This window comes from Loxodonta africana, chromosome 2 (assembly GCF_030014295.1).
Source record: "Loxodonta africana isolate mLoxAfr1 chromosome 2, mLoxAfr1.hap2, whole genome shotgun sequence".
NCBI classification, from domain to species: domain Eukaryota; kingdom Metazoa; phylum Chordata; class Mammalia; order Proboscidea; family Elephantidae; genus Loxodonta; species Loxodonta africana.
Window position 1 is genome coordinate 51,765,903 of NC_087343.1, and position 25,851 is coordinate 51,791,753.

The window sequence follows — 25,851 nt, forward strand, 5'->3', positions numbered from 1 at the left end:
TTTTGTCCAATTAACATCACAGTAAACTACTAAGTACAGTGAAGACACAGAACACACTTTCAAATAGTTTACAAATAATTGTTCAAATAATAATAATAGTACTAATATTAAATAAAAGTGAAAACCTCACTTCTAGACTTAAGTCAGAGGTCCCAGTCAGGCTTACAGGAATTTTAAGAGAGGCAATTGATGAATGTTTATACTTTTCTAGAAACAAACACTATAAGCCTTCCCCTACAATGATTGATTCAAACCTGTTTTCTTTTTCTTTTTTCCAAAAAGCATGCAGGGACTATTTTCAGTTGCTTGATTATGGCAAGAAGGAAGAAAAGTAATGATTTTTGGTGTAATACAAGCAATTTGTAGAATTGAGCATACAATTATGCATAAAACATTGCAGGTTAAAATAATATTGTAGGTTTCAAGCCACTGCATTACAGTTGAATAATTGTAACAATCAGGTTTTGTAAAATTTAAAACTCTAAGTTTTGAAGTGAAGCAATAAAACTAAACTCTTAAACAATGACTTTTACCTTCATACAACACAGAGTAGCTATTTTTGTATGGGTTGAAAATTATTTACAACTAACATTGATTGAGTCTTGGTAAGAGTCCCATAACACACGAAGACAGATATTCTCTCAGTTTTCAGAAAGTTCAATAAACATGTTTGAGGTTAGAGATATTCATAACAGCGGCAATGCCAGTCTTCCTACTGTAACCAAGCATACCGTGTGTTCTTCAGCCTAATTCAAAATCGAAAGCACCAAAGTACAATTTGGATCTATAAAATGGGATTTGCAATTAACCCTCTGTAATTTTTTTTTTAATTAATGATTATTGATTTGGATGCAGAGACAAAGCTAATGAAACAAAGTATTGATTGGTGCTATTCAGTAGATTGCTTGAGTTGCCTTTTTAAAATCACTTTTGTTTCCAATGAACCCAAGAACTCTTCATAAAATAGAGAAATACATATATCAAAGGAATTAAGTCAAAGTAGGTTAAAAATAAATAATCTTTCAACAACATTTTAAATCCTTTAATGAATTAAAGAAAGGAAGACATATAACACTGCATGTTATACAGGTCTTCTGAACTTCTCTTGGGGATTTAAATATATATTTAATAGTATATGTATATATATATATATTTTTACATTTTGCATGTATGCCAGAGCTGTCTAAAATATCTCTTCATAGTAGGCTATAGGGATCTATCAGGAGATAGAATAAAGTAAGGTCTGAGAACGTTCTCAGTTTATTACAGTATCTCTTTCTGCTTTGACAATCAGCAGGGATCATAAATTTGAAGCAAATCGTGGCTTTTCTGCATCTGGGTCTGTGTTTAAGACTGAGGAAGACTCTCTCTGAAGAGCTGCTGGTGGAGGGAGTGTGGGAGGGACTCCTCGGGTTGGGGGAATGGCTCCTGATGACATCTGTCGGAAGAGGGTAACTCGCTGAGGGACAGTGCCCCTGCCTCCTGCTTGAAGGCCAGGGCCGTGCACGCCTGCCATGGGCTGAGGGATGGAGGCCAGGGATTCGCCCACAGTGGGATGAGGTCTGGAAATCAGAGTGGCAACCTCATGGGGCAGTGAGGGCTGCGAAGCGGAGAGGGGCCTGACTTCTCGTGTCAGGTTGGTGTTGTGAAGCGCCTGAGTGCTCTTGTGCACTTCATTTTTCGGCGTGGAGCTGCTGGGCGTTTGTGGTTGTTGGGGCTGCTGTTGATGCTGAGTCTGCGGAGGCTGGGGTTGCTGTAACTGTTGCTGTTGCATAAGTGACAACTGGGACGCTGTGGGGGAGGAGTAGTGGAAAGTTCGAGTCGCCAGCGGGCTCTGTACAGGTGGGCTGCAGACCACTGTGGTGTAGGAACAGGGTGAGAGGATGGCTGAGGGCTGGGGGGTCTGTGTGCTGGGACTGGGGGAATGCAGGTTGCTATGAGACAGACTGGTTGCTGTGTACACCGGAGGAGACTGTGTCCTCATCCTAGAAGTGGGGGTTGTGGTTGAGGATGTGGAATTCAGGGCTGGCATTTGAGGATAATTGATTGGGGCAATTGCCTGCACCATCTCCCTATCGTGTTTCACAATCTGCTTCAGGATCTCGTTCTCCTGATTGTTGAAAACACCAGTGTTCAGGTCCTTCTGGAACTTTTGTAGAAGAATTGAGTTTTTCTTTCCTGTCAGTAAAAGAAAGATAGACAATTGGAAAGTCTACAAATCACTGATAAAAATTCCAAGTGAGAGTGGCACCTGAAAACAGAAACATGTCTCTGCTTCATAAAAGAGGCTTCATATCCACATACTCACCTTTAGACACCAAGTAGAAATGTGGCTCCTGCCTTTCACGCTTCCTGTATCTCTCTGGCAACCCTTACCTTCTAGTCAAGTCAAGTAAAATGCCTGGAAAGCCTGATATGTGGCAAAAGGCTACCTTTCATGAAAAATGGAGATGTTTAACATGAGGGCTACCTTGAAGAGTGGGGTAAGAAAAGGATTTTATATCAGAATAGGCCTAGAATCAAGATTTGAGTTTAAAGCTACTTTGTCAAGAAAGGACAATGAGTAAATAATACCTAACATTTGAGCACTTAACTGTGTGATAGGAACTATATAAAAGGCTTAGATAGATTATTTAATCCTCAACACTGTAAGGCATATCTATTTATAATCCCATTGTACCAGAAAAGAGACCAGGACACAGGAAGGTTAAAAACTGTGCCCAAGAACATATCTTTAGTAAATAAAAGGGATGGGAAAGGAAAATACTGCAACTGATTATAGATCCTTGCAATGGACCATGATCCAGCCACATCCATATCACTGGGTGCTTGCTAGAAACGCAGCCTTTTGGGCCTCACCTTACTTGCTGAATCAGATGCTCCATTTGACTAAGATTTCTCAGGTGATTCCTACACACAGATTTGAGAAGCATGGTGTCAGCGCCTTTTGCTTTTGACCAGTGTCCTACATCACTGATTTTCAACCCTGATTGCATATTGTCATCTCTGGAGCTTTAAAAAAAAATACTGATGTTTGCCTGTACCCCATCAATTTGGTCAGAATTATCAGACCATATTTTGGTAATTTATAAGCAACTTTTTCCCCTAGGAGATTCTAATGTGCAGCCAGGTTGAGAGCCACTTTTTGACGGTCTTTCTTCTTCTGATGGTTGTTGTGAAGATCAAGGGGCATAGTGTATGGCAGGCTCTCAGCCCACTCCAGGTCCTCTGGAGGCCTTAGCTCTCCTTCCTGCCATCATCTTTGGTGTGGTTTGCAATACGCAGACGTTCTCTGACAGAATAACTATTAGAATCAATATCAGATGGATGAAAGATGGGAAAACATGTTACTTTTCTATAATATCATTGATACAATAATACTCAAGTGATTATGGTAAATGAAAAGTGAACTGATTTGCTATATTGCTAAATAAAGTATTATATCTAAAGTAAAAGTGTATTTTTGAAATGAAAACATGTTTTAATTGACTTTACTGCTGAGAAAAGTAAGCATTTTAAATGACTGCCAGTGCTGCCCTAATTTCTCAAAGAACAAGGCGTCCACACTAGTTATAAATACAAATGCTTATTTAGCATATTCCCTCAACTAACTAGAGTACCAGAGACATTTATAAGCAATGACTGCAAAACTGAAAAAGAATGTTTCCTTGTGATCAGGTGAATAGTCAACATTTCATCATCTGGGCATCTATGATCTTGGGAAAAATAATATAACATTTAATGCACTGTTACAATAATACAAGGGTCAAAAATGGAAATTCTCAAGTGCTTACTAACAATTAGAGTGCCTGTATTATTAATTTCAAGGCATTTCGTGCAAAATTTCTTATAAAAAATTAACAGTAATAAGTTAGATGGAAGAGCAGCTGTATCAGACTAACAGAATCTCTCTACTTAAGTATCTTAGTTAAAAGGATTTTTCTAAAGCTGTCTAGATGGCTTCGGAAAAAACTCAGCTGCTCAGAAGTTACTCTTTGTATCTAACATGAACACCCACATACCATGAAGAGTGAAGTTATTTTCCAATTAGGTAAGGATGTTTTAGGCATATCCGCTTCCTTTGTCTCTCTGCATGACTGTGTTCTGTTAACTGTGCTATCTGATGACTATGCCATCTCTAAGATGGCAATATGCATTTTTAGTATGTTCATTATGTCTTGGTAAACAGTAATGCCCAATACTAACTTTACTTCTCCTAATTTAATTTCATTTCTATGTAGTCTTCCTAGTAACACAGAGGGAAAGAAAAAAAAAAAATGAACTGCAGAAAAAAACTGACATAACAAAAGGTTGATCAAAAAATCTTTACCTTTAGTAAGAATGAAGCAGTGGAGGTACCTCTTTGTTTCCTTCCAAGTGAGATGAACCCTTTGTGTTCATTTATTTACCCCCTCTCTTTAACAAATAATCATTTGTATACGAGTTACTGTGAATGTAAAGGTGACTAGAGAGACAGGATCTCTACGTTCAAAGAGCTTAGTGGCTCTAGAGCAATTACAGTAGTAAAAGCAGTGCCATGATGGGAGGCTTCAGAGGGTCATGGGAGAACATATCCAGAGTACCCAACCTAATGGGAGTGGGAGGTCACAGAAGGTTTCCACAGGGGAGCGATGTCTAAACCAAAGGTTTAGTAAGTTTAGAAAGTTAAGTAGAGTTACGCAGAGAAACGGGGTACAGTGGGGAGGGTGGGGAAGGTGGTTTGAGTGTGGAAAAGTGAATGTACACTACATTCTAACATATCAGAATGTCCAGGATATATTGAGAAGTTAGCAACAAACCAATCTCATCTAACTTTACTAAGGCAATTATTCAAATCTTCGAACTAGTGTAACTAATAAGTAAGTTCATATATATATGTGATACATATATATGTTCATGTTTATAAGATAAAGCATCTATGTGTCTATGTAGGGCACTTCTATCAATGCTGTTTCTGTTTGAGTCTGTATTACAAACATTTTAATAAGTTTCTACCATTCTAAAATACACACATTTTCAACTCTTAATATAAGGATAAAATGTAAAGCTTACCCTTAAAAAAATAAACAACCTTGTGATAAAATTTGGTTTGCAACATAGACTCATACTATTATATTTTTAATTCTATTTTAATTCTATCTAGAATTTTTATCATTGCTTTTTACCTGATGATTCAAATTGTTTTGGCATCACTGGGGAAATCAGACTGTGTAGCTAACAAAAATAGAAATAAGTAAATAAACCCCAAATATTTACAAGATAAAGTTAGATAAGGCCTCAGGTATTTCTAGAAACATGGCTAAAACTGCATGCTATTGCTACACTAATTAAAAGCAAGTTATGAAGTAGCATTTGGGATGTCTGATAAAAAACTTACCTTAGTCCACTAGATTAAAAGTGAATTGTGCGTGAAGGTATTAAAACTAAAGAGTACCTATTCGATCTAGTCGGTCAATGGCAACTGTCTCAAAAGCTCTCCTCATCATTGGATATTCCTCCAGGACCTCGTTGAAATTGTCCACTGAGAGTGAATAAAGACGACAATATGTATCAGCTCGAACACTGGCTGTACGGCGTCCCTTGGTCAGGAGGCAAATCTCTATTAAAAAAAAGAGTAAGAAAGACCTTTTTGGTAATTTTCTTTTAAAGCCCATCAAGACTTCCCACAATTAAAACAAACAAACAAACCATGGTGTGAGAAACAATGGTTAGCAACACTTTTCTATATTTTCAGGGAATTCTTTCTGAGAATTAAAAGTACCCAATTGCCAATACTCAATCTTAAAATAATATTCTTTTTTAAAAAATGATTTTGGTTCAAAATGGAAGGCTGAAAAGATTAGCTATCACCAAATCTCACTCCAGGTCTGCTGAAATAACAAAAAGATGCAGAAAAGGGAATAATAAATCCACACTGGAGTTGAAAACAGAGAGGGGCTATAATCAGACACAGGTTTTTATGAATTCTGAAAGGCAGCAAGTAGATAGTATCATATTGACATAAACAAAGTGAGCCTTAATCCAGAAAATGCATCGAAAAATCAGAAGTTCCCGGGGCAAAGTGGAACCACTGTCAGGGCCGGCAGGTCTGGGAGCTGGGGTGGGATGTAGTATGGTACAATGCACTGTCATCAAGTAGATTCTGACTCATAGTGACCCTAAAGGACAGAGTAGAACTGCTTCATAGGGTTTCCAAGGCTGTAATCTTTACAGAAGCAGTCTTTCACATCTTTGTCCCGTGGAGTGGCTGGTGGGTTCAAACTGCTGACTTTTCAGTTAGCAGCTGAGTGCTTAATCACTGCACCACCAGGGCCCCTTGTTGTATGGTCAATACCCAAAACCAAACCCACTGCTGTCAAGTAGATTCTGACTCATAGCAACCCTGTAGGGTTTCTAAGGCTTTAAATCTTTCTGGAAGCAGACTGCCACATCTTTCTCCCACGTAGCCACTGGTGGTTTTTAACCATCAACCTTTCAGTTAGCAGTTGAGTGCCATAACCACTGCGCCATCAGGACTCCTATTGTAGTATGGTAGGACACCTAGTTTCTCCCCTCAGCTTGCATATGCAAAGCTCTTGACATCAGGTGTTTTCCCTGATGCTAAAATAAGACAACTCTCTCTAAACAAATTGAATGGTATTCTTTAGAGAGAGTGCTAGGGATCCTAGTGTGGTTACTGCTTCTCAAAATAAAGTGCCCTTATTTTGATCTTGAGCATAGAGATAGGTGGTAACTGGCTTTCTTATTCACAAAAACAATCGGTTCCAGGTATAACTCAGGAAACAGGCGAGATTTTTAAAAGTTATAGCTAGAAACTTTGGAGAAAGTCAAGAAAAATATTGCATCTATCTAGCAAGGTATGTCTGCTTTGAGAAAATAAACAGGAGAAGAGGGATATATTAATTAATGTTGTTGACAAAATAAAATATTCAATATAATGATTAAAATATAAATTGAAGAAAATATCTCTGAAAACAATCCAAAAAGCCTGAAAGATGGAAAACAACAAAATTAAGTGGGATCAATGCAACATTTCCAGCATTTAACTAATAGAATTCCCCCCCCCAAAAAAAAACAGAAAGAAAATGAGAGATTAAATTTAAGTAATTATAATAGGGAAAACCCTAATTATACCTGTCAGGGAAGAAGAATCAGATTGACATCAAACATGTTATTAACGATATTACATTGTGGAATGTGTTGGAGCAATGCCTTCAAAGTTCCAAGGGGAAATGTTTAGAATCTAGAATTTTATATCCTGGCCAACCATCAAGCAAGTGAGAATACAAAAGAAAGATGTTTTCAGAAATGCAAAGGCTTTGACAAACTAATTCTACACAAATGTCCTGGAAAAAATTAATATAAAATGGCTCCATATTCATTCTGCTACTCTAGGTGTTGGTGATAAATTTTAGAACAAGGAGGAAAGCAATAAGGCAACAAGGTTTCTGACTTTAAAAGTTTTGCTCTAATGGGAGGAAATGACAGTAATACAGAAGTAAATAAACAGATACTTTCAAATAGCAATTAGTGTTAGAGTGGCTGAGAATAGGCAAAGAGGAGAAGAGGGCCACACTCTGAGCTCAAGTACACTCCTAATTTAAGGGATCAATAAGGTCAGCGAAAGGAGGAAGAGACTTAGAAGGAGCTAAGAAAGAGACTGGAGGAAAACCCATAGAGTACGATGTCCTGATAGACTTAGACTTTGATCACAAGCAACTATGTCAAACGTTGCTGATTAGTAAGATGAGGAATGAAAATTTACCACTGAATTTAGCTAAACAGAGGTCAAGCTGACGTCAAAAAGACCACTTTCATATAAAGATGACAGCAAATGTATCATAATCCGTAACCCGTTGTCATCGAGTCGATTCCGACTTATAGCAACCCTATGGGACAGAACAGAACTGCCCCACAGGGTTTCCAAGGAATGGCACCATAGGGTATAGGAAAAAAAAAAAAAAGAGTAGTGAATTGAAACAACAAGTATAAAAGCCCTTTATAAGGACTTTTGTTTCTAATAAAAAGAACTAAACCCCTTGCTCTTGAGTTAATTCCGACTCATAGCGACCCTATAGGAAAGAGGAGGACCTCCCCATAGGCTTTCCAAGGAGTGGGTGATGAATTCGAACTGATGACCTTTCGGTTAGCAGCTGTAGTTCTTAACTATTGTTCTAAAATGGGGTAGTAGCTGGAGGGGAAGTAGGGCAAAGAAAATGGCTTTTTTTTTTTTTTAATAAGAGTTATAAAAAAATATTTTATTACGCTGACAGAAACAACATTGTCTCGCAACACTGATGAAAAGAGAACTACTATAGTGCATACTTTGCTTAAGCAAGGGGGAATAATATCTAGTACTCGGATGGAGGAATTGAGTTCAAAACGCTTTTCATAACAATACTGTTTGCCTATTTCACTGTGTTGATGTTTGTAGTGATGTTGCAAAATTGACGGTGGTAAAAACTGCTTATTTCTCAGCACAGTAAAGGTAATGACATCAAATTGTACTAGTACTTCTATAACTTAAGGGACAAAAGTAAAGTCTTTTTAACATTCTGTGTGATAACTGAGAAGTATACATAAAACATCTCTGCTGAAAACAGAAGTACAATGGCTGTCTCAAAGAAAAGCCTGAGTTCCAAACTAATCTAGCTACTTTTTTCATGAAACACCATTTACACTTGAAAGCACTGATAGACTACGATTATTCATACTTGGGCATTTGGCAAACATCAAGAAAAACGCTTCAAGAATAACAACCGGCAAGATTTAAACTAGTGATAAAAATCAAGCATTCAAGGAAAAAAACAATATTGGAAAAATTGTTTGCATTAAAGTAAGCTTGACAGCTTTGCAATACTTAGAACATTTTTCTATGATTTTATCTTTTATATTGTACAATGGGATGTTTCAACATTTGGAAGATCACCATAGCTTAGTGAGCCAGTATTTTCTCAAAGACCAATGAATACATGATGTTACAAAATCCTGCATGGATAAAATTTCTATTTAAAGTTCAAGAAAAGGAAGATCAATGAATTTTAGTAAATAGTGCAAAAAGTTAATTGATAAATGTCAGATTCCACATGCAACTGACCTTTAAGAAAATACCACTTGACAAGTTTTGGTATGGTATTATAAAAAGAAGACCATCCAAAATTATCTGAAAAGGCTATTATAATACTTCTCCCTTTTCCAGATATGTATCTATGTGAGGCCAAATTTTCTTCATATGCTTCAGCCAGAACAACATCCAAACAGACTGAATATAAGAGCACATATGAAAATTCATCTGTCTTCTATGAAGGCAGACATTAAAGATATTTGCAAAAAAAATAAATAAATAAAACAATGACCATTCTCACTAATATATTTGGGAAATATAGTTAATTTTCATAAAAATATTTAATGTTAACATGTAATTTTTATTGTTATTTTTTAAAAACCAAAAAAACCCTACTGCAGTCAAGTCAAGTCTGACTCTTAGCAACCCTATAGGACAGAGTAGAACTGCCCCATAGAGTTTCCAAGTAGCACCTGGTGGATTCGAACTGCTTACCTTTTGGTTAGCAGCCGTAGCACTTAAAAACTACACCGCCAGGGTTTGCACTGATATTTTTAAATAGATAAATAAATATTTTAAATATATTTCTATTTTAATTTTGAATATGGTAAATATTGATAGATATAACCAACATAAACAAAATTCTTCATGTCTTTGATAATTTTAAGAGTGTAACCCTAGTGGTGTAGTGGTTTAAGAGTTCAACTCCTAACCAAAAAGGTCAGCAGTTCTAATCCACCAGGTGCTCCTTGGAAACCCTATGGGACAGATCTACTCTGTCCTATAGGGTTGCTGTGAGTCAGAATCAACTCGACGGCAATGGGTTTGGTTTTTTTTTTTTTAAAGTAGTACTAATACCAAAAAGTTTGAGAACAGCTTATTTATAGTAAATAACAGATTTTTTTTAACAGAAAGGCAGAGTACAGGTGAACAGATGCTAGGAGGTAGTAGGGGTGAGAGTCTATAGTTATTATCATTTATCTTTTAAGTTTTGTTGCAAGGCATGACTCACAGGATAGGCTTTTCAATTACTTCCATAAAATATTATTGATTTTTAAAACCTTGAGTAGTTTCCCTCCGAAATTTTGTGCTTGATATTCCATCAGCCTGACTCTCTTTTTCTGAAACAATTGCATGGCGGTCTAACTCACTACATCCAGGTGTCTGAACAAATATTACCTTCTCAGAGAGGTGTCCTTGACATTCTACCTGAATTATTGCTCGGTCACTTCCCATTCTCTTATACTACATCCTTGTTCCAGAGTATTTATCGCTGGCTGAATTATTAGATATGCACTTGCTAATTTATTATCTCCTCTAATCCTGCCCCAGGAGTCCCTGGGTAGTACAAACAGCTAAGCTCTTGACTACTAGGTTGGCATTTGAACCCACCCAGAAGTACCTCAGAGGACAGGCCTGGTGATCTGCTTTTGAAAAGTCACAACCTTGAAAACTCAATGGAGCAGTTCTACTCTGCACACACGAGGTCACCATGAGTCAGAATTGACTCTACCGCAACGACAATGTCAACAATCTTATCCCACCCCTCTGCTGTAATATAAACTACACAAGAGAAGGCATTTTATATTGTTTGGTGGTGTAGTCGTATTGTCTAGAAATGTCCCTTAGAATAGCCGATGCTCATAAGTATTTGTTGAATAAATGAATGAACACATGAATACAGTGTCTGCTTTCAGATATTATTTCTGAAACTTCTCTGAAATTCTAACAATTCTATTTCTCTCCTATAACAAATGCTAGAAATATAGCAAACACTGGCTTAGAAATTCCTATAATCAAACAAAAGTAGACCACAGGTTCAGATGAATACATTACTGGCATACCTGAATGTAGTTTACATATTTCCAATATGATCAGTATAAAGAAATGTGCATTCCAAATGCATACAGGGGCTTTCTATTTAAATCACTTCCAAAGAATATTCTTTATTAAAATTTAGATTCCCAATATATGGTAGAAAAACACTTGCAAATTTGGATTTCCTTATTTGCTAGCTAACTGGATATAAACCAAAAAAACCCAGTGCCGTCGAGTCGATTCTGACTCATAGCAACCCGATAGGACAGAGTAGAACTGCCCCATAGAGTTTCCAAGGAGCGACTGGCGGATTTGAACTGCCGACCCTTTGGTTAGCAGCTGTAGCACTTAAGCACTACACCACCAGGGTTTCCAACTAGATATACAAGTGATAATTTTCCATTTCATTTTCCAAAATTTGTGGATTAAAATAAACTCCCTTAGAGTTTGACATTTTAAAACTTGCTAATAATTTTAAAAATCAGCTTTAAAATAGCCAATTAGAGAACTTGCTAATAATTTAAAAAATTAGCTTCAAAACAGCCAATTTGAGAAGCCAATTTGGTAGAAGCATTTCTAAAATGCATAGTCCCCTCCCTAACAAAAGGAAATACAGCAATAGAATTATCGAAAGGTGTCTAACTTCACACTCCTCTGAACTTATTTAAAGAAGTTTAATTCATGCTGATAAAAATTGTGAGTAAAGTGTGTGGTAGGCACTATGTTCTTGATGTGAGGGGCTGGGAACGTGAATAAAACATAACATCTACATTTGTATTGCTTATATGGTGGTGGTTATAAAAAAAAAAAGTTCATTTTAATAGACCAAAACCAAAACCCATTGCTGCTGAGTCGATTCTGACTCATAGAGACCCTATAAGACAGAGTAGAACTGCCCCATTGGGTTTCCAAGGAATGCCTGGTGAATTCGACTACTGATCTTTTGGTTAGCAGCCCTAGCTCTTAACCACTATGCCACCAGGGTTTCCAGCCATTGTAATAGAGTTCATTTAAATGCAATCTGATAAGAAAAATGTGTAAGTACGCGGAGGCTTTGGGAGTACTAAAGAAGGGCGACTAAGCCAACCTCAGAAGACAGAGGAAGATTTCAGGAAATGCCATTTAAGCCTACCAATTTTGTTGTTGTTGTTGTTCATGTTCACTAAATTAATAAATAACAAATAAATTAATAAAATTAATTAAAGTAATAAATATTAAATAAATAATATTGCACAATATTCATGTTTGTTCACATGTGTGTATGTGTGTGTCTGTATTCATTTGATGTTTGTGTAGGAAGATGGATCTGTATGTCAAATTTTAAGCAAATTATCATACCATGAAATTTTCCTGCTACTTAAATCTAAGCAATGTAATAAAATGAAGCATTTTCAATACTAAGCCAAGAAAAACTCCTGTTACTAAATTACTAATCGCCGCATTATATAACCAAGCTGATAAGAAATGTTTTCCTGATAAGTCTTGCTTTCAAATCTATGCATTTTACATTAACAAGTTATTATGTAAATGGTATAAATTTTATGGAAAAAAATGATATGTAACAAAAGTCTTAAGTATCCATACTCTTCATCCCAGGAATTTCACTTGACAATTTAACCTAAGAAATAGGCTCTTATTAGAATAATTTTTTTTTTTGCACAGTAGTATATATTGTGCATTTATTTATACATGTGAAAATATTGGAATGCCCTAAATGTTTAGTAAGGCAAGATTCATAATCAATTATTTGGCCACAAGATGAACTATGTGGCAGGATTCACTGATTTGGAGGGTTTTTTTTTAAATATCTTTAATTGAGCTACAATTCACATACCATACAATTCACCTATTTGAAGTGCATAATTCAATAGTTTTTACCATAGTTACAGAAATCAACTATCACTACAGCCAATTTCAAAACATTTTCTTCACCTCAAAAAGAAACTTCATAATGTAACTAATGTCACTGAACAATGTCTACAGAAATTGTCAAATGGGAATCTAATTTACTGTGTAAACTTTCACCAAAAACACAATAAAATATTATTTGGGAAAAAAAAAAAAAAAACAGAAACCCTATACCCTTTAACCATTACTTCCTTACTTTCCCTTTCCCCCAATCTACTATCTGTCTCTACAGATCTCCCTATTCTAGATATTTCACATCAGTAGAATCACATAATATGTGGCCTTTTGTGACTAGCTTCTTTCACTTAGCATAATCTTTTCAATGCTCATCCATATTGTAGTATACAAAAATAATTCTTTTTTGTGGCCAAATAAGATTCCATTACGTACATATACTACATTTTGTTTATCCAATAGTAAACTACATTTTGTTTATCCAATAGTAAGGTGATGGAAATTTGGGTTGTTCCCACCTTTCAGGTATTGTGAATAATGCTGCTATAAACATTCATGTAAGTTTTTATGCAGACTTATCTTTTCATTTCTCTTGGGTATATACCTAGGAATGGAATTGCTAGGTCACATGGTATTTTCAATTGTCTCATATGTATACAAAAGCTGGACAATAATAAAGAAGACCAAAGAAGAATTGACACATTTGAATTATGGTGTTGGCAAAGAATATTGAACACATCATGGACTACCAAAGGAATGAACAAATCTGTCTTGGAAGAAGTACAGCCAGAATGTTCCTTAGAAGCGACAATGGCAAGACTTTGTTTCACTTAACTTTGGGGACTGGTCCCTGGGAAGGACATCATGCTTGGTAAAGTGAGGGTCATCAAAAAAGAGGAAGACCCTCAACGAGATGGATAAACACAGTGGCTGCAACAATCGTGAGGGCGGCACAGGACCTGACAACCTTTTGTTCTGTTATGCATGGGGTTGCTGTGAATGAAGACCAACTCCACAGCCCCACAAAACGACAATATGGTAACTCATGTTTAACCATTTGAGGAACTGCCAGATTCTTTTCCAAAGTGGCCTTCATCATATTACATTCACAGCAGCAGTGTATGGGGGTTTCAATTTCTCTTCATCCTCACCAACACTCATTACCTTTTTTTGCTCTAGCCATCTAAGTAAATGTGAAGCGATATCTCGTTGTGGTCTTGATTTGCATTTTCTTGATAACTAATGGTGTTAAGCATAATTTCAAGTTCTTACTGACCATTTGTATTTGTACATCTCCTTGGAGAAATGCCTATTTGGATCCTTCGTTCACTTTTTAATTGTTATTTTTCTTTTTATTATTGAGTTGTAAGTGTTCTTTCTGTACTCTCGATAGAAGCCCTTTATCAGATAAATGATTTGCAAATATTTTCTCCCATTCTGTGTTGTCTTTTCAGTTTCTTGATGGTGTCCTTCAATGCACAAAATATTTTAATTTTGATGAAATCCAAATTATTTTTTTTCTTTGTTGCTTATGCTTTCTGTGTCATATCTAAAGGTCCTTGCAATATCCAAGACTTGCTTCTATATCTTCTAAGAGTTTTACAGCTTCAGCATTTACCTTTAAATCTTTGATCCATTATGAGTTAGTTTTTGTATGTGGCATGAGTTATAGTCCCAGATTCATTCTTTTTCACATGGCTATCTAGTTTTCCTAGCACTATTTGTTCAGGAGACTTCTTTCCGTATTGAATGGTCTTGGCATCCTTGTTGAAAAATCAGACAAATGATTTTATTTCTGATTTTGTGTTTTGCTTTACTGTGAATAGGTGGGGAGCTTGTCCTGTTGTTTCTCATAAAGAGGAGGAGCCTTACCTAGTGGCAATGACATCTCCCTTAACTGTCCCAGTTTTCCCCATTCTTCAGTTGCTTTAAGAAAGGACTGCTGACGTTTTTTTTCTTCATGAGAGTAAATGCCCATTCTGCACTACGGAAGGAGGGATGGAGTCAATTGTTTCATATCAAGACCTTTAGTAAATCACACTGATTTCACCCTCAATTTACTTTCTGGTCTCTGTGGTCCTGCTGTCTTTTAGCTAAGCGCCTCTGTAGGATTCTGCTAGGAGATCTGTTCCACCCTTGATCACAATCCTCTATACATATATTTTCAAGTTACTTCTACCCCATTTCATCAGTAACCAACAGGGAACTTTAAATTGCACAGTACAGAATATTGGAATAAATTGGATTATCCAATAAAATAGTTTAATTACATTACAAAACAATATCCTTGGTGTACCGAGCAGGTGTGATGACCCCAATGATACAAAAGCACTGTGCTAACACACCTTTCTTTTTCTTGGCCTCCCTCTCATAATCACAACTTTATTGCAACAACTACAAGCATCCATATCCATATATAACAACATTCAAAGGAAGAAGAGAGGGTAGGAATTCTTTCCCAGGTTTCTTGCTTTTTACTATGAAAGCATATCTTATGCTAAAGGTTCCTAACTTACTTCCTCTAACATTTCATGGATCAGAACTGTGTCACATGGCAGCCCATAGCTTTAAGAAAAAGAGGGGATGTAAAACTGAGTAGTTGGTAAACAGGAATAAGATAACTACTATTAGTGATTGAAATAGGTAAGTCATGGTTTCACCCCTGGAATTGTATATGTTGCTGGCCATACCAGTTATGAATTCTATTAGCAAGGAAGAAATGTTAATGACTGCTGGCTAGGAAATCAATATTGTGTGACACTATAATTCTTATAACTGTCTTCTGCCTTCCAGAAATGTGCTGTAATCTCTCATCACCTAATTGTTCCAAAATACACCTTCACACACAAGGTCTCTGTGTCTTTGGATTTATGTTGTTCTCTTTTACAAAGTTTAATGGGGCCTAAAAAAAAAAAATTTTTTTTTTTTTTTAGGGACAAGGACAAGGAGGAGATAAAGACATGTGTTGAGAATCATCTTAAATAAAAAATGGACTTCTATTTATGTTTTTAAATAATTACAAATTATCTGGAATATTTTTCAAGCATGTATTTATATATTAATTTTGTACTTTAAAAAGTTCAGAAATTAGAAAGAAAAATATAGTTACTCTCAATAGTTAGTCATTTTAGAGATACAGTGGAAGAATAGCTTTATTTCAGTGTAGATTTATATTTATTCATATTATCCTAAAGCATTCTCTGCAAATGATTGTATGACTTCTATCTTCTGGAGTCCCCATAAATGGACATACAATGTATGTAGTTAAACGGAACATACCACGTAACATATGCACATCTGATTTTATTCCTCGGATGTTCATATAACATGATCTAGGTCACCATTACTAAGTAATGCTGGCTTAGTGAATTAATTAAATGATACTATTGGTAAGAAAAGAAATTCTTCAAAGAGGATGCTTTTTAAAAATTAATATTTCAGGCATACCTGAAAAAATATATACATATGTAATTAAAATGAAGTCTTAGCCCAAATTTTCCCTGTATTGCCATTACTGTTAAATTTACCGTGGAAATTAATATTATTGCCTGAGTCTTATTCCATTAAATTTTAATAAAACAAGATGGTGTACTCATGTGGTTCATTACCTTTTATAATTCTTTGAAATCAAAACTGATGTTAGAATTTGGTCTTGCTTGCCAACTAATGAAGTAGAGTACTATTTTTCTGCAGCAGTGATGGTTGGTTTTCCACTGATTTGGCTCATATACCCAATAACTAAAAGTGCTATTTTAGAGCTTCTTTTGTAGTGCAGTATAAAGAGTATTGGGTGGTGCAAATATTTAAAGTGCTCAGCCACTAACCAAAAGAATAGAGGTTCAAGTCACTTTGAGGTTCCTAGGAGGAAAGGCCCCCACGTGTCTGTCAGTTTGTCGTACTGTGGGGGCTTCTGTGTTGCTGTGATGCTGGAAGCTATGCCACTGGTATTCAGATACCAGCAGGGTCACCCATGGAGGACAGGTTTCAGCTGAGCTTCCAGACTAAGACCAGGAAGAAGGACCCGGCAGTCTACTTCTGAAAAGCATTAGCCAATGAAAACCTTATGAATAGCAGTGGAACATTGTCTGATATAGTGCTGAAAGATGAACCCCCCAGGTTGGAAGGCACTCAAAAGATGACTGGGGGAGAGCTGCCTCCTCAAAGTAGAGTCGACCTTAATGACATGGATGGAGTAAAGCTTTCTGGACCTTCATTTGCTGATGTGGCACAACTCAAAATGAGAAGAAACAGCTGTAAACATCCATTAATAATTGGAACCTGGAATGTACAAAGTATGAATCTAGGAAATTTGGAAATCATCAAAAATGAAATGGAACACATAAACATCAATATCCTAGGCATTAGTGAGCTGAAATGGACAGGTATTGGCCATTTCGAATCGGACAATCATATAGTCTACTATGCTGGGAATGACAACTCGAAGAGGAATGGTGTTGCATTCATTGTCAAAAAGAACATTTCAAGATCTATCCTGAACTACAACGCTGTCAGTGACAGGATAATATCCATACGCCTACAAGGAAAACCTGTTAATACAACTACTATTCAAATTTATGCACCAACCACTACGGCCAAAGATGAAGAAACAGAAGATTTTTATCAGCTCCTGCAGTCTGAAATTGATCAAACATGCAATCAAGATGTATTGATAATTACTGGCGATTGGAATGCAAAAGTTGGAAACAAAGAAGAAGGATCAGTAGTTGGAAAATATGGCCTTGGTGATAGAAACTATGTCAGAGATCGAATGATAGAATTTTGCAAGACCAATGACTTCTTCATTGCAAATACCTTCTTTCACCAACATAACACATGGACCTCGCCAGATGGAACACACAGAAATCAAATTGACTACATCTGTGGAAAGAGACGATAGAAAAGCTCAATATCATCAGTCAGAACAAGGCCAGGGGCTGACTGTGGAACAGACCATCAATTGCTCATGTGAAAGTTCAAGCTGAAACTGAAGAAAATCAGAGCAAGTCCACGAGAGCCAAAATACAACCTTGACTATATCCCACCTGAATTTAGAGACCATTTGAAGAACAGATTTGACACACTGAACATTAGTGACCTAAGACCGGAAGAGTTGTGGAATGACATCAAAGACATCATCCATGAAGAAAGCAAGAGAGCACTGAAAAGACAGGAAAGAAAGAAAAGACCAAGGTGGATGTCAGAGGAGACTCTGAAACTTGTTCTTGAGCATCGAGCAGCTAAAGCAAAAGGAAGAATTGATGAAGTAAAAGAACTGAACAGAAGATTTCAAACGGCGTCTTGAGAAGACAAAATTAAGTATTATAATGACATGTGCAAAGAGCTGGAGGTGGAAAACCAAAAGGGAAGAACACACTCAGCATTTTTCAAGCTGAAAGAACTGAAGAAAAAATTCAAGCTTCGAGTTGCAACAGTGAAGGATTCCATGGGGAAAATATTAAATGATGCAGGAAGCATGAAAAGAAGATGGAAGGAATACACAGAGTCATTATACAAAAAAGAATTAGTCGATATTCAATCATTTCAAGAGGTGGCATATGATCAGGGACCGATAGTACTGAAAGAAGAAGTCCAAGCTGTTCCGAAGGCATTGGCGAAAAACAAGGCTCCAGGAATTGATGGAATATCAATTGAGATGTTTCAACAAACAGATGCAGTGCTGGAGGTGTTCATTTGTCTATGCCAAGAAATATGGAAGATAACTTCCTGGCCAACTGACTAGAAGAGATCCATATTTATGCCTATTCCCAAGAAAGGTGATCCAACCGAAAGTGGAAATTATAGAACAATGTCATTAATATCACACAGAAGCAAAATTCTGCTGAAGATCATTAAAAAATGGCAGCAGCAGTATATCAACAGAAATTCAGGCCGGTTTCAGAAGAGGATGTGGAACCAGGGATATCATTGCTGATGTCAGATGGATCCTGGCTGAAAGCAGAGAATACCAGAAGGATGTTTACGTGTGTTTTATTGACTATGCAAAGGCATTCGACTGTGTGGATCATAACAAACTATGGATAACACTGCAAAGAATGGGAGTTCCAGAACACTTAATTGTGCTCATGAGGAACCTTTACATAGATCAAGAGGCAGTTGTTTGGACAGAACAAGAGGATACTGATTGGTTTAAAGTCAGGAAAAGTGTGAGTCAGGGTTGTATTCTTTCACCATACCTATTTAATCTGTATGCTGAACAAAGAATACAAGAAGCTGGACTATATGAAGAAGAACGGGCATCAGGATTGGAGGAAGACTCATTAAAAACCTGTGTTATGCAGATGACACAATCTTGCTTGCTGAAAGTGAAGAGGACTTGAAGCACTTACTAATGAAGATCAAAGACCACACCCTTCAGTATGGATTACCCCTCAACATAATGAAAACAAAAATCCTCACAACTGGACCAATAAGCAACATCATGATAAACGGAGAAAAGATTGAAGTTGTCAAGGATTTCTTTTTACTTGGCTCCTCAATCAACACCCATGGAAGCAGCAGCCAAGAAATCAAAAGACTCATTGCATTAGGCAAATCTGCTGCAAAGGACCTGTTCAAAGTGTTGAAGAGCAAAGATGTCACCCTGAAGACTAAGGTGCGCCTGACCCAAGCCATGGTATTTTCAATCACATCATATTCACATGAAAGCTGGGTAATGAATAAGGAAGACCGAAGTAGAGCTGACACCTTAGAATTGTGGTGCTGGCGAAGAATATTGAATATACTATGGACTGCCAAAAGAACGAACAAATCTGTCTCGGAAGAAGTGCGGCCAGAATGCTCCTTAGAGGCAAGAATGGCGAAACTGCGTCTTACATACTTTGGACATGTTGTTAGGAGGGATCAGTCCCTGGAGAAGGACATCATGGTTGGCAGAGTATGGGATCAGCAGAAAAGAAGAAGACCTTCAATGAGGTGGATTGACACAGTGGCTGCAACAATGAGCTCAAGCATAACAACAATTGTAAGGATGGCACAGGACCGGGCAGTGTTTCGTTCTGTTGTGCATAGGGTCGCTACGAGTCAGAACCGACTCAATGGCACCTAACAACAACAACAACAAGGAGGAAAGGCCCAGTGATCTACTTCTGAAAAAATAGCCATCAAAAGCTCTCTTCTGACATACATAGTGTCACAATGAGTCAGAAACCACTTGATGGCAATTTTGTGTACAAAGAGCATTAGTTTGGGGTTTGGAATCTTGTGCTATATTTGCAAGCTGATTACTCTTGACTCTGGATTTGGACAAATACTTATATTCTTTGGGCCTCCATTTACTCTTCTGTTAAGTGTAAAACTCAATTACATCTCCAACCGAAAAAAAAAAAAAAAAAACCAAACCCAGTGCCGTCGAGTCAATTCTGACTCAAAGCAACCCTATAGTTTATTAAAATTAAATCTATAACTTAGACTTTATTCATTTTCTATTTCTAAAGTCTTGTTAATTTTCACAGTTCCAGTACCTACAAGGCATATAGCGACCCTACAGGACAGAGTAGAAGGGCTCCATAGGGTTTCCAAGGCGCAGCTGGTGGATTCAAACTGCCAGCATTTTGGTTAGCACCCGTGCTCTTAACCACTGTGCCACTAGGGCTCCACATGGCATATAATATCATATAATAGGTGCCTAATATTCACTGCACTGAATCATTGAACCAAATAGAGACATGCTCTACAAAATGAGCTCTTCTATCACTTACATAAATAAAATCAATTTGTATTTAATGTGACTTTTTTTCTTATGGAAAATCTCAGGGCTAGTATAGGCTTACACGAACAAAATTCTTTCAGAAGCTGTATGAAGTGCTTTACATCTGTCTTAGTTCATTACCAATTTTAAACTCTCCAGCCATTATCTCTCTGTATCTCCCAGAAGTTTTGTGGTGAGACAGAAGGAATGAAGAAAACAGTCATTGGCCAGTACAAAAACGCTTAAAATAGTTTCTCCTTTTAAAAACTCCATGTTCTTTGCTTTTGCCATGAATAACAGAAAAAATAAATGTCACATTTAGCAATGAAAAAAATGTAAACCTTCTGATTATAAATGAGTCTTAGATTTCATGGATTGAATTTTCAGATTCAATATGGAGCAGGTGCTTCCCTGTGAATTAATTTTATTTTGATATTAACTTCTTTTGGAAATCCAATTATTGAGTGAACCCAGCCTCCTGTGTTAGGTGTTACAGGGTTTTTATGTATTTACTCTCTGTGTGTGTGTGTGCGTGTGTGTGAGATGGATAAAGAATGAAAAAATAAAACCAATCTAGTGATCTGTCAGTTTGTCTCCCATATGTGTCTGTCAGTTTGTCATACTGTGGGGCTTGTGTGTTGCTGTGACGGTGGAAGCTATGCCACCAGTATTCAAATACCAGCAGGGTCACCCATGGCGCACAGGTTTCAGCTAATCTTCCAAACTAAAGCAGACTAGGAAGAAGGACCCAGTGGTCTACTTCTGAAAAGCATTAGCCAGTGAAAAACTTATGAATAGCTGTGAAACACTGTCTAATATAGTGCTGGAAGATGAGCTCCTCAGGTTGGAAGGCACTCAAAATGCAACTGAGGAAGATCAGCCTCCTCAAAGTAGAGTCGGCCTTAATGATGTGGATGGAGTCAAGCTATCAGGACCTTCATTTGCTAATGTGGCACAACTCAAAATGAGAAGAAACAGCTACAAACATCCATTAATAATTGGAACCTGAAATACATGAAGTATGAATCTAGGAAAACTGGAAATCATCAAAAATGAAATGGAACACATAAAGATCAATATCCTAGGCATTAAAAAAAAAAAAAAAAGGCATTAAGGGGGTGAAATGGACTGGTATTAGTCTTTTTGAATCAGACAGCCATATGGTCTACTATGCCGGGAACAACAACTTGAAGAGGAATGGTGTTGCATTCATTATCAAAAAGAACATTTCAAGATCTATACTGAGTACAACACTATCAGTGATACGATAATATCCATACACCTACAAGGAAGACCAGTTAATAAAACTATTATTCAAATTTATGCACTAACTACTAAGGCCAAAGATGAAGAAACTGAAGATTTTTACCAACTTCTGCAGCCTGAAATTGACCGAATATGCAGTCAGGATGCACTGATAATTACTGGTGATTGGAATGTGAAAGCTGGAAACAAGAAGAATCAATAGTTGGAAAATATGGCCTTGGTGACAGAAACAATGCAGGAGATCTCATGATAGAATTTTGCAACACCAATCACGTCTTCATTGCAAATACCTTTTTTCACCAACATAAACAGTGAATATACACATGGACCTCACCAGATGGAATACACAGGAATCAAATTGACTACATCTGTGGAAAGAGACTGTGGAAAAGCTCAATATTATCAGTCAGAACAAGGCCGGGGCTGACTGAAGATCAGACCATCAGTTATTCATATGCAAGTTCACATTGAAACTGAAGAAAATTTGAACAAGTTCATGAGAGCCAAAGTACAGCCTTCAGTATATCTCAACTGAATTTAGAGACCATCTGAAGAATAGATTTGATGCGTTGAACACTAATGACTAAAGACCAGAAAGCTGTGGAATGACATCATACATGAAGAAAGCAAGAGGTCATTAAAAAGACAGGAGAGAAAGAAAAGACCTAAATGGATGTCAGAAAAACTCTCAAACTTGCTCTTGAATGTCAAGTAGCAAAAGTAAAAGGAAAAAATGATTAAGTAAAAGAGCTGAACAGAAGATTTCAAAATGCGGCTCCAAAAGACGAAGTATAATGATGATATATGCAAAGAAAGAAGATAGCAAATCAAAAGGGGAGAACACATTCAGCATTTCTCAAGCTAAAGGAACTGAAGAAAAAAATTCACTCCTCGAGCTGCAATACTGAAGGATTATACAGGAAAAACACTGAATGACATAGGAAGCATCAAAAGAAGACGGGAGGAATACAGAGTCACTATACCAAAAAAACATACCAAAAAGAATTGGTCGACGTTCAACCATTTCAGGAACCGATGGTATGATTAGGAACCAATGGTACTGAAGAAAGAACTTCAAGCTGGACTGAAGGCACTGGCGAAAAACAAGGCTCCAGGAATTGACAGAATACCAACTGAGATGCTTCAACAATCGGATGCAGTGCTGGAAGTGCTTACTTGTGTATGCCAAGAAATTTGGAAGACAGCTACCTGGCCAATCGACTGGAACAGATCCATATTTGTGCCCATTCCCAAGATAGGTGATCCAACTGAATATGGAAGTTATGGAACCGTATCATTAATATCACATGTAAGCAGAATTTTGCTAAAGATCATTACTGAAGATCATTATATCGACAGGGAACTGCCAGAAATTCAAGCCAGATTTAGAAGAAGACATGGAACCAGGGATACCATTGCTGATGTCAGATGGATCCTGGCGGAAAGCAGAGAATATCAGAAAGATGTTTACCTGTTTTATCGAGTATGCACAGGCATTCCACTGTGTGTACCATAACAAATTGTGGATTACATTGTGGAGAATGGGAATTTCAGAAAATTTTATTCATGCGGAATCTGTACATGGATCAAGAGGCAGTCATTTGTAGAAACAGTTTAAAGTCAGGAAAGGTGTGTGTCAGGGTTGTATACTTTCACCATATCTACTCAATTATATGCTGAGCAAATAATCTGAGAAGCTGGACTGTACGAAGAAGAAAGGGGCATCAGGATTGGAGGAAGAACCTGAGTTATGCAGATGACACAACCTTGCTTTCTGAAAGTGAAGAGAACTTGAAGCACTTACTGATGAAGATCAAAGACCACAGCCTTCAGTATCAATTACACCTCAACATAAAGAAAATAAAAGTCCTCACAACTGGACCAATAAGCAACATCCTGATAAATGGAGAAAAGCTTGAGGTTGTCAAGGGTTTCACTTTACTTGGCTCCACAATCAACACCCATGGAAGCAGCAGTCAAGAAATCAAAAGATGTATTACATTTGGCAAATCGTTTGCAAAAGACCTATTTAAAAGTGTTTAAAAGCAAAGATGTCACCTTGAGGACTACGGTGTTGCCTGACCCAAGCTGTGGCGTTTCTAATTGCTTTGTATGCATGCAAAAGCTGGATAATGAATAAGGAATACTGAAGAAGAATTGACACCTTTGAATTGTGGCATTGGCAAAGAATAGTGAATACACCATGGACTGCCAAAAGAACGAACAAATTTGTGTCAAAAGAAGTACAACCAGAATGCTCCTTAGAAGCAAGAATGGCAAGACTATGTTTCACATACTTTGGACATGTTATCAGGAGTTATCAGTCCTTAGAGAAGGGCATCATGCTTGGTAAAGTAGAAAAAACCAAAACCAAAAAAGAGGAAGACCCTCAACAAGATGGACTGACACAGTGACTGCAACAATGGGCACAAATATAGCAACAATTGTGAGGTTGGCGCAGGACCGGGCAGTGTGTTGTTCTGTTGTGCATAGTGTCACTATGAGTCAGAATCGACTCAATGGCACCTAAAAACAACAGTGATCTGTGTCTTAGGCTATCCTGTAGATTCCTTAGAAAGTATGTATATGTTAGTTTCTATTTTCTTGTACTGGATTTTCCAATTGTTTCCTAAATATTGACCTTATTCCTCTAGCTGGTTTAAGATTACTTGGAAGATATCAACCAGACTTTAGTGTTTGTATCCCTCACAGTGCCTGCTACATTAAGTTTTGAGTCTAGTGGAAATGCTTAAAAATGCTTATGAACATGTCAATGATAGAAGGTAAACCCAAGGCTTACACTAAGTTCTTTTCTTACATTTTAGATAATAGAATATTGATTCCCCTGCCAGGTATCTAGGACATATCAAATGCTTTATATTCCTTTTTTAAGCAATGAAACATATCTGTGAATTTTTTGTGTTATGTCTATAATGAAGAAAGTATCTAGAAGATTTGGTATCTTCCAGACACCTCTATAAATGTAGAGATATCCTTACTCACCCAGTTGGATAATTAACTTGCTTTGGGGTTCTTGGAGTGCAGTGGTTAAGATCTCAGCTGCTAACCAAAAGTTCGACAGTTAGAATCCACCAGCTGCTTCTTGGAAACCCTACGGGGTAGTTCTACTCTGTCCTATAGGATAGCTATGAGTTGGATTTGACTCGAAGGCAATGGCTTTTTCTTTCTTTTTTTAGAGGGTCTCAGTTGGACTTCATAAGCAAGTAAAAGAAAACAAAATATAATATAATGAATGTGAACACCTTAAGAATGAGTTGTGTGTAGCTTGCAGATGTACGCTTTTAAAGAAGTTTTCTGAGATATTTTCTAGATCCTGTAGGTCGTTCCAGTCTTTCTGCATTACTTTTTGTTTGCTTACTCTCTGTGAACTCCACTAGGAATTTCTTAGTGATGCAATCACTGCTCTAAGAACCTCAGTACAAGTTCATTTGGTAATGATCCCTTCATGTGGAGGCAAATTTCATTGTTCTGGTCAAGTGTACAAGTAATGAGGTCTCAACCTATTAATTTTATTTTCTTGATTTATTTTTTAGAGTAGCCTCTGTTAGTGTAGAGTAACTCCGCTGATCTTTGTGTGTTGATCTTGTAACCTGTAATGTTGCTAAATTATTCAATTATTCCAGAAGTTTTTTATGTGGAATCTTTATGGTCTTCTATGCATAGGATCATGTCATCTGCAAACAGAGATAGTTTTACTTCTTCCTTTCTGATTTAGATACCTTTTATTTCTCTTGACTTATTCTCTGGCTAGTGGGCATCCTTGCCTTTTTCCCATCCTCAAAGGGAAAGCGTTCAGCCTTTCTCCATTGAGTATAATGTTGGCTGTTGGTTTTGCACATATGACCTTAATTAGTTTGAGGAATTTCTCTTCTTTTCCAATTTTGCTGAGAGTTTTTATCAGGAGATTGTGTTGAATTATACCAAATGTCTTTTCTGCATCAATTGATATAATTATATTGCTTTTCTCTTTTGTTTTATTTATGTGGTGGATTACACTAACTGATTTTTTTAATGTTAAACTGCCGTTGTAATCCTGGTATGAATCCCATTTGATCATCGTGTATGATTTTTTTGATATGTTGCAGAAGTCTGTTGGCTAGAAATCTGTTGA

At 36.9% G+C, this 25,851-nt stretch overlaps 1 protein-coding gene across 1 annotated transcript in view; it reads right to left on the reverse strand.

Moving 5' to 3' along the window:
- Positions 1–1,260: 1,260 nt before the first annotated feature.
- The window catches only part of HCN1 (hyperpolarization activated cyclic nucleotide gated potassium channel 1), a 489,521-nt gene continuing 464,930 nt past the window's right edge, over positions 1,261–25,851 (reverse strand). The window contains exons 7-8 of the mRNA XM_064271833.1: positions 5,435–5,599; positions 1,261–2,178 (exon numbers count right to left, since the gene is read on the reverse strand). Of these exons, the coding sequence (XP_064127903.1) occupies positions 1,301–2,178; positions 5,435–5,599 (1,043 nt within the window). The 3' untranslated portion in view covers positions 1,261–1,300. The remainder of the gene's footprint in view (positions 2,179–5,434; positions 5,600–25,851) is intronic.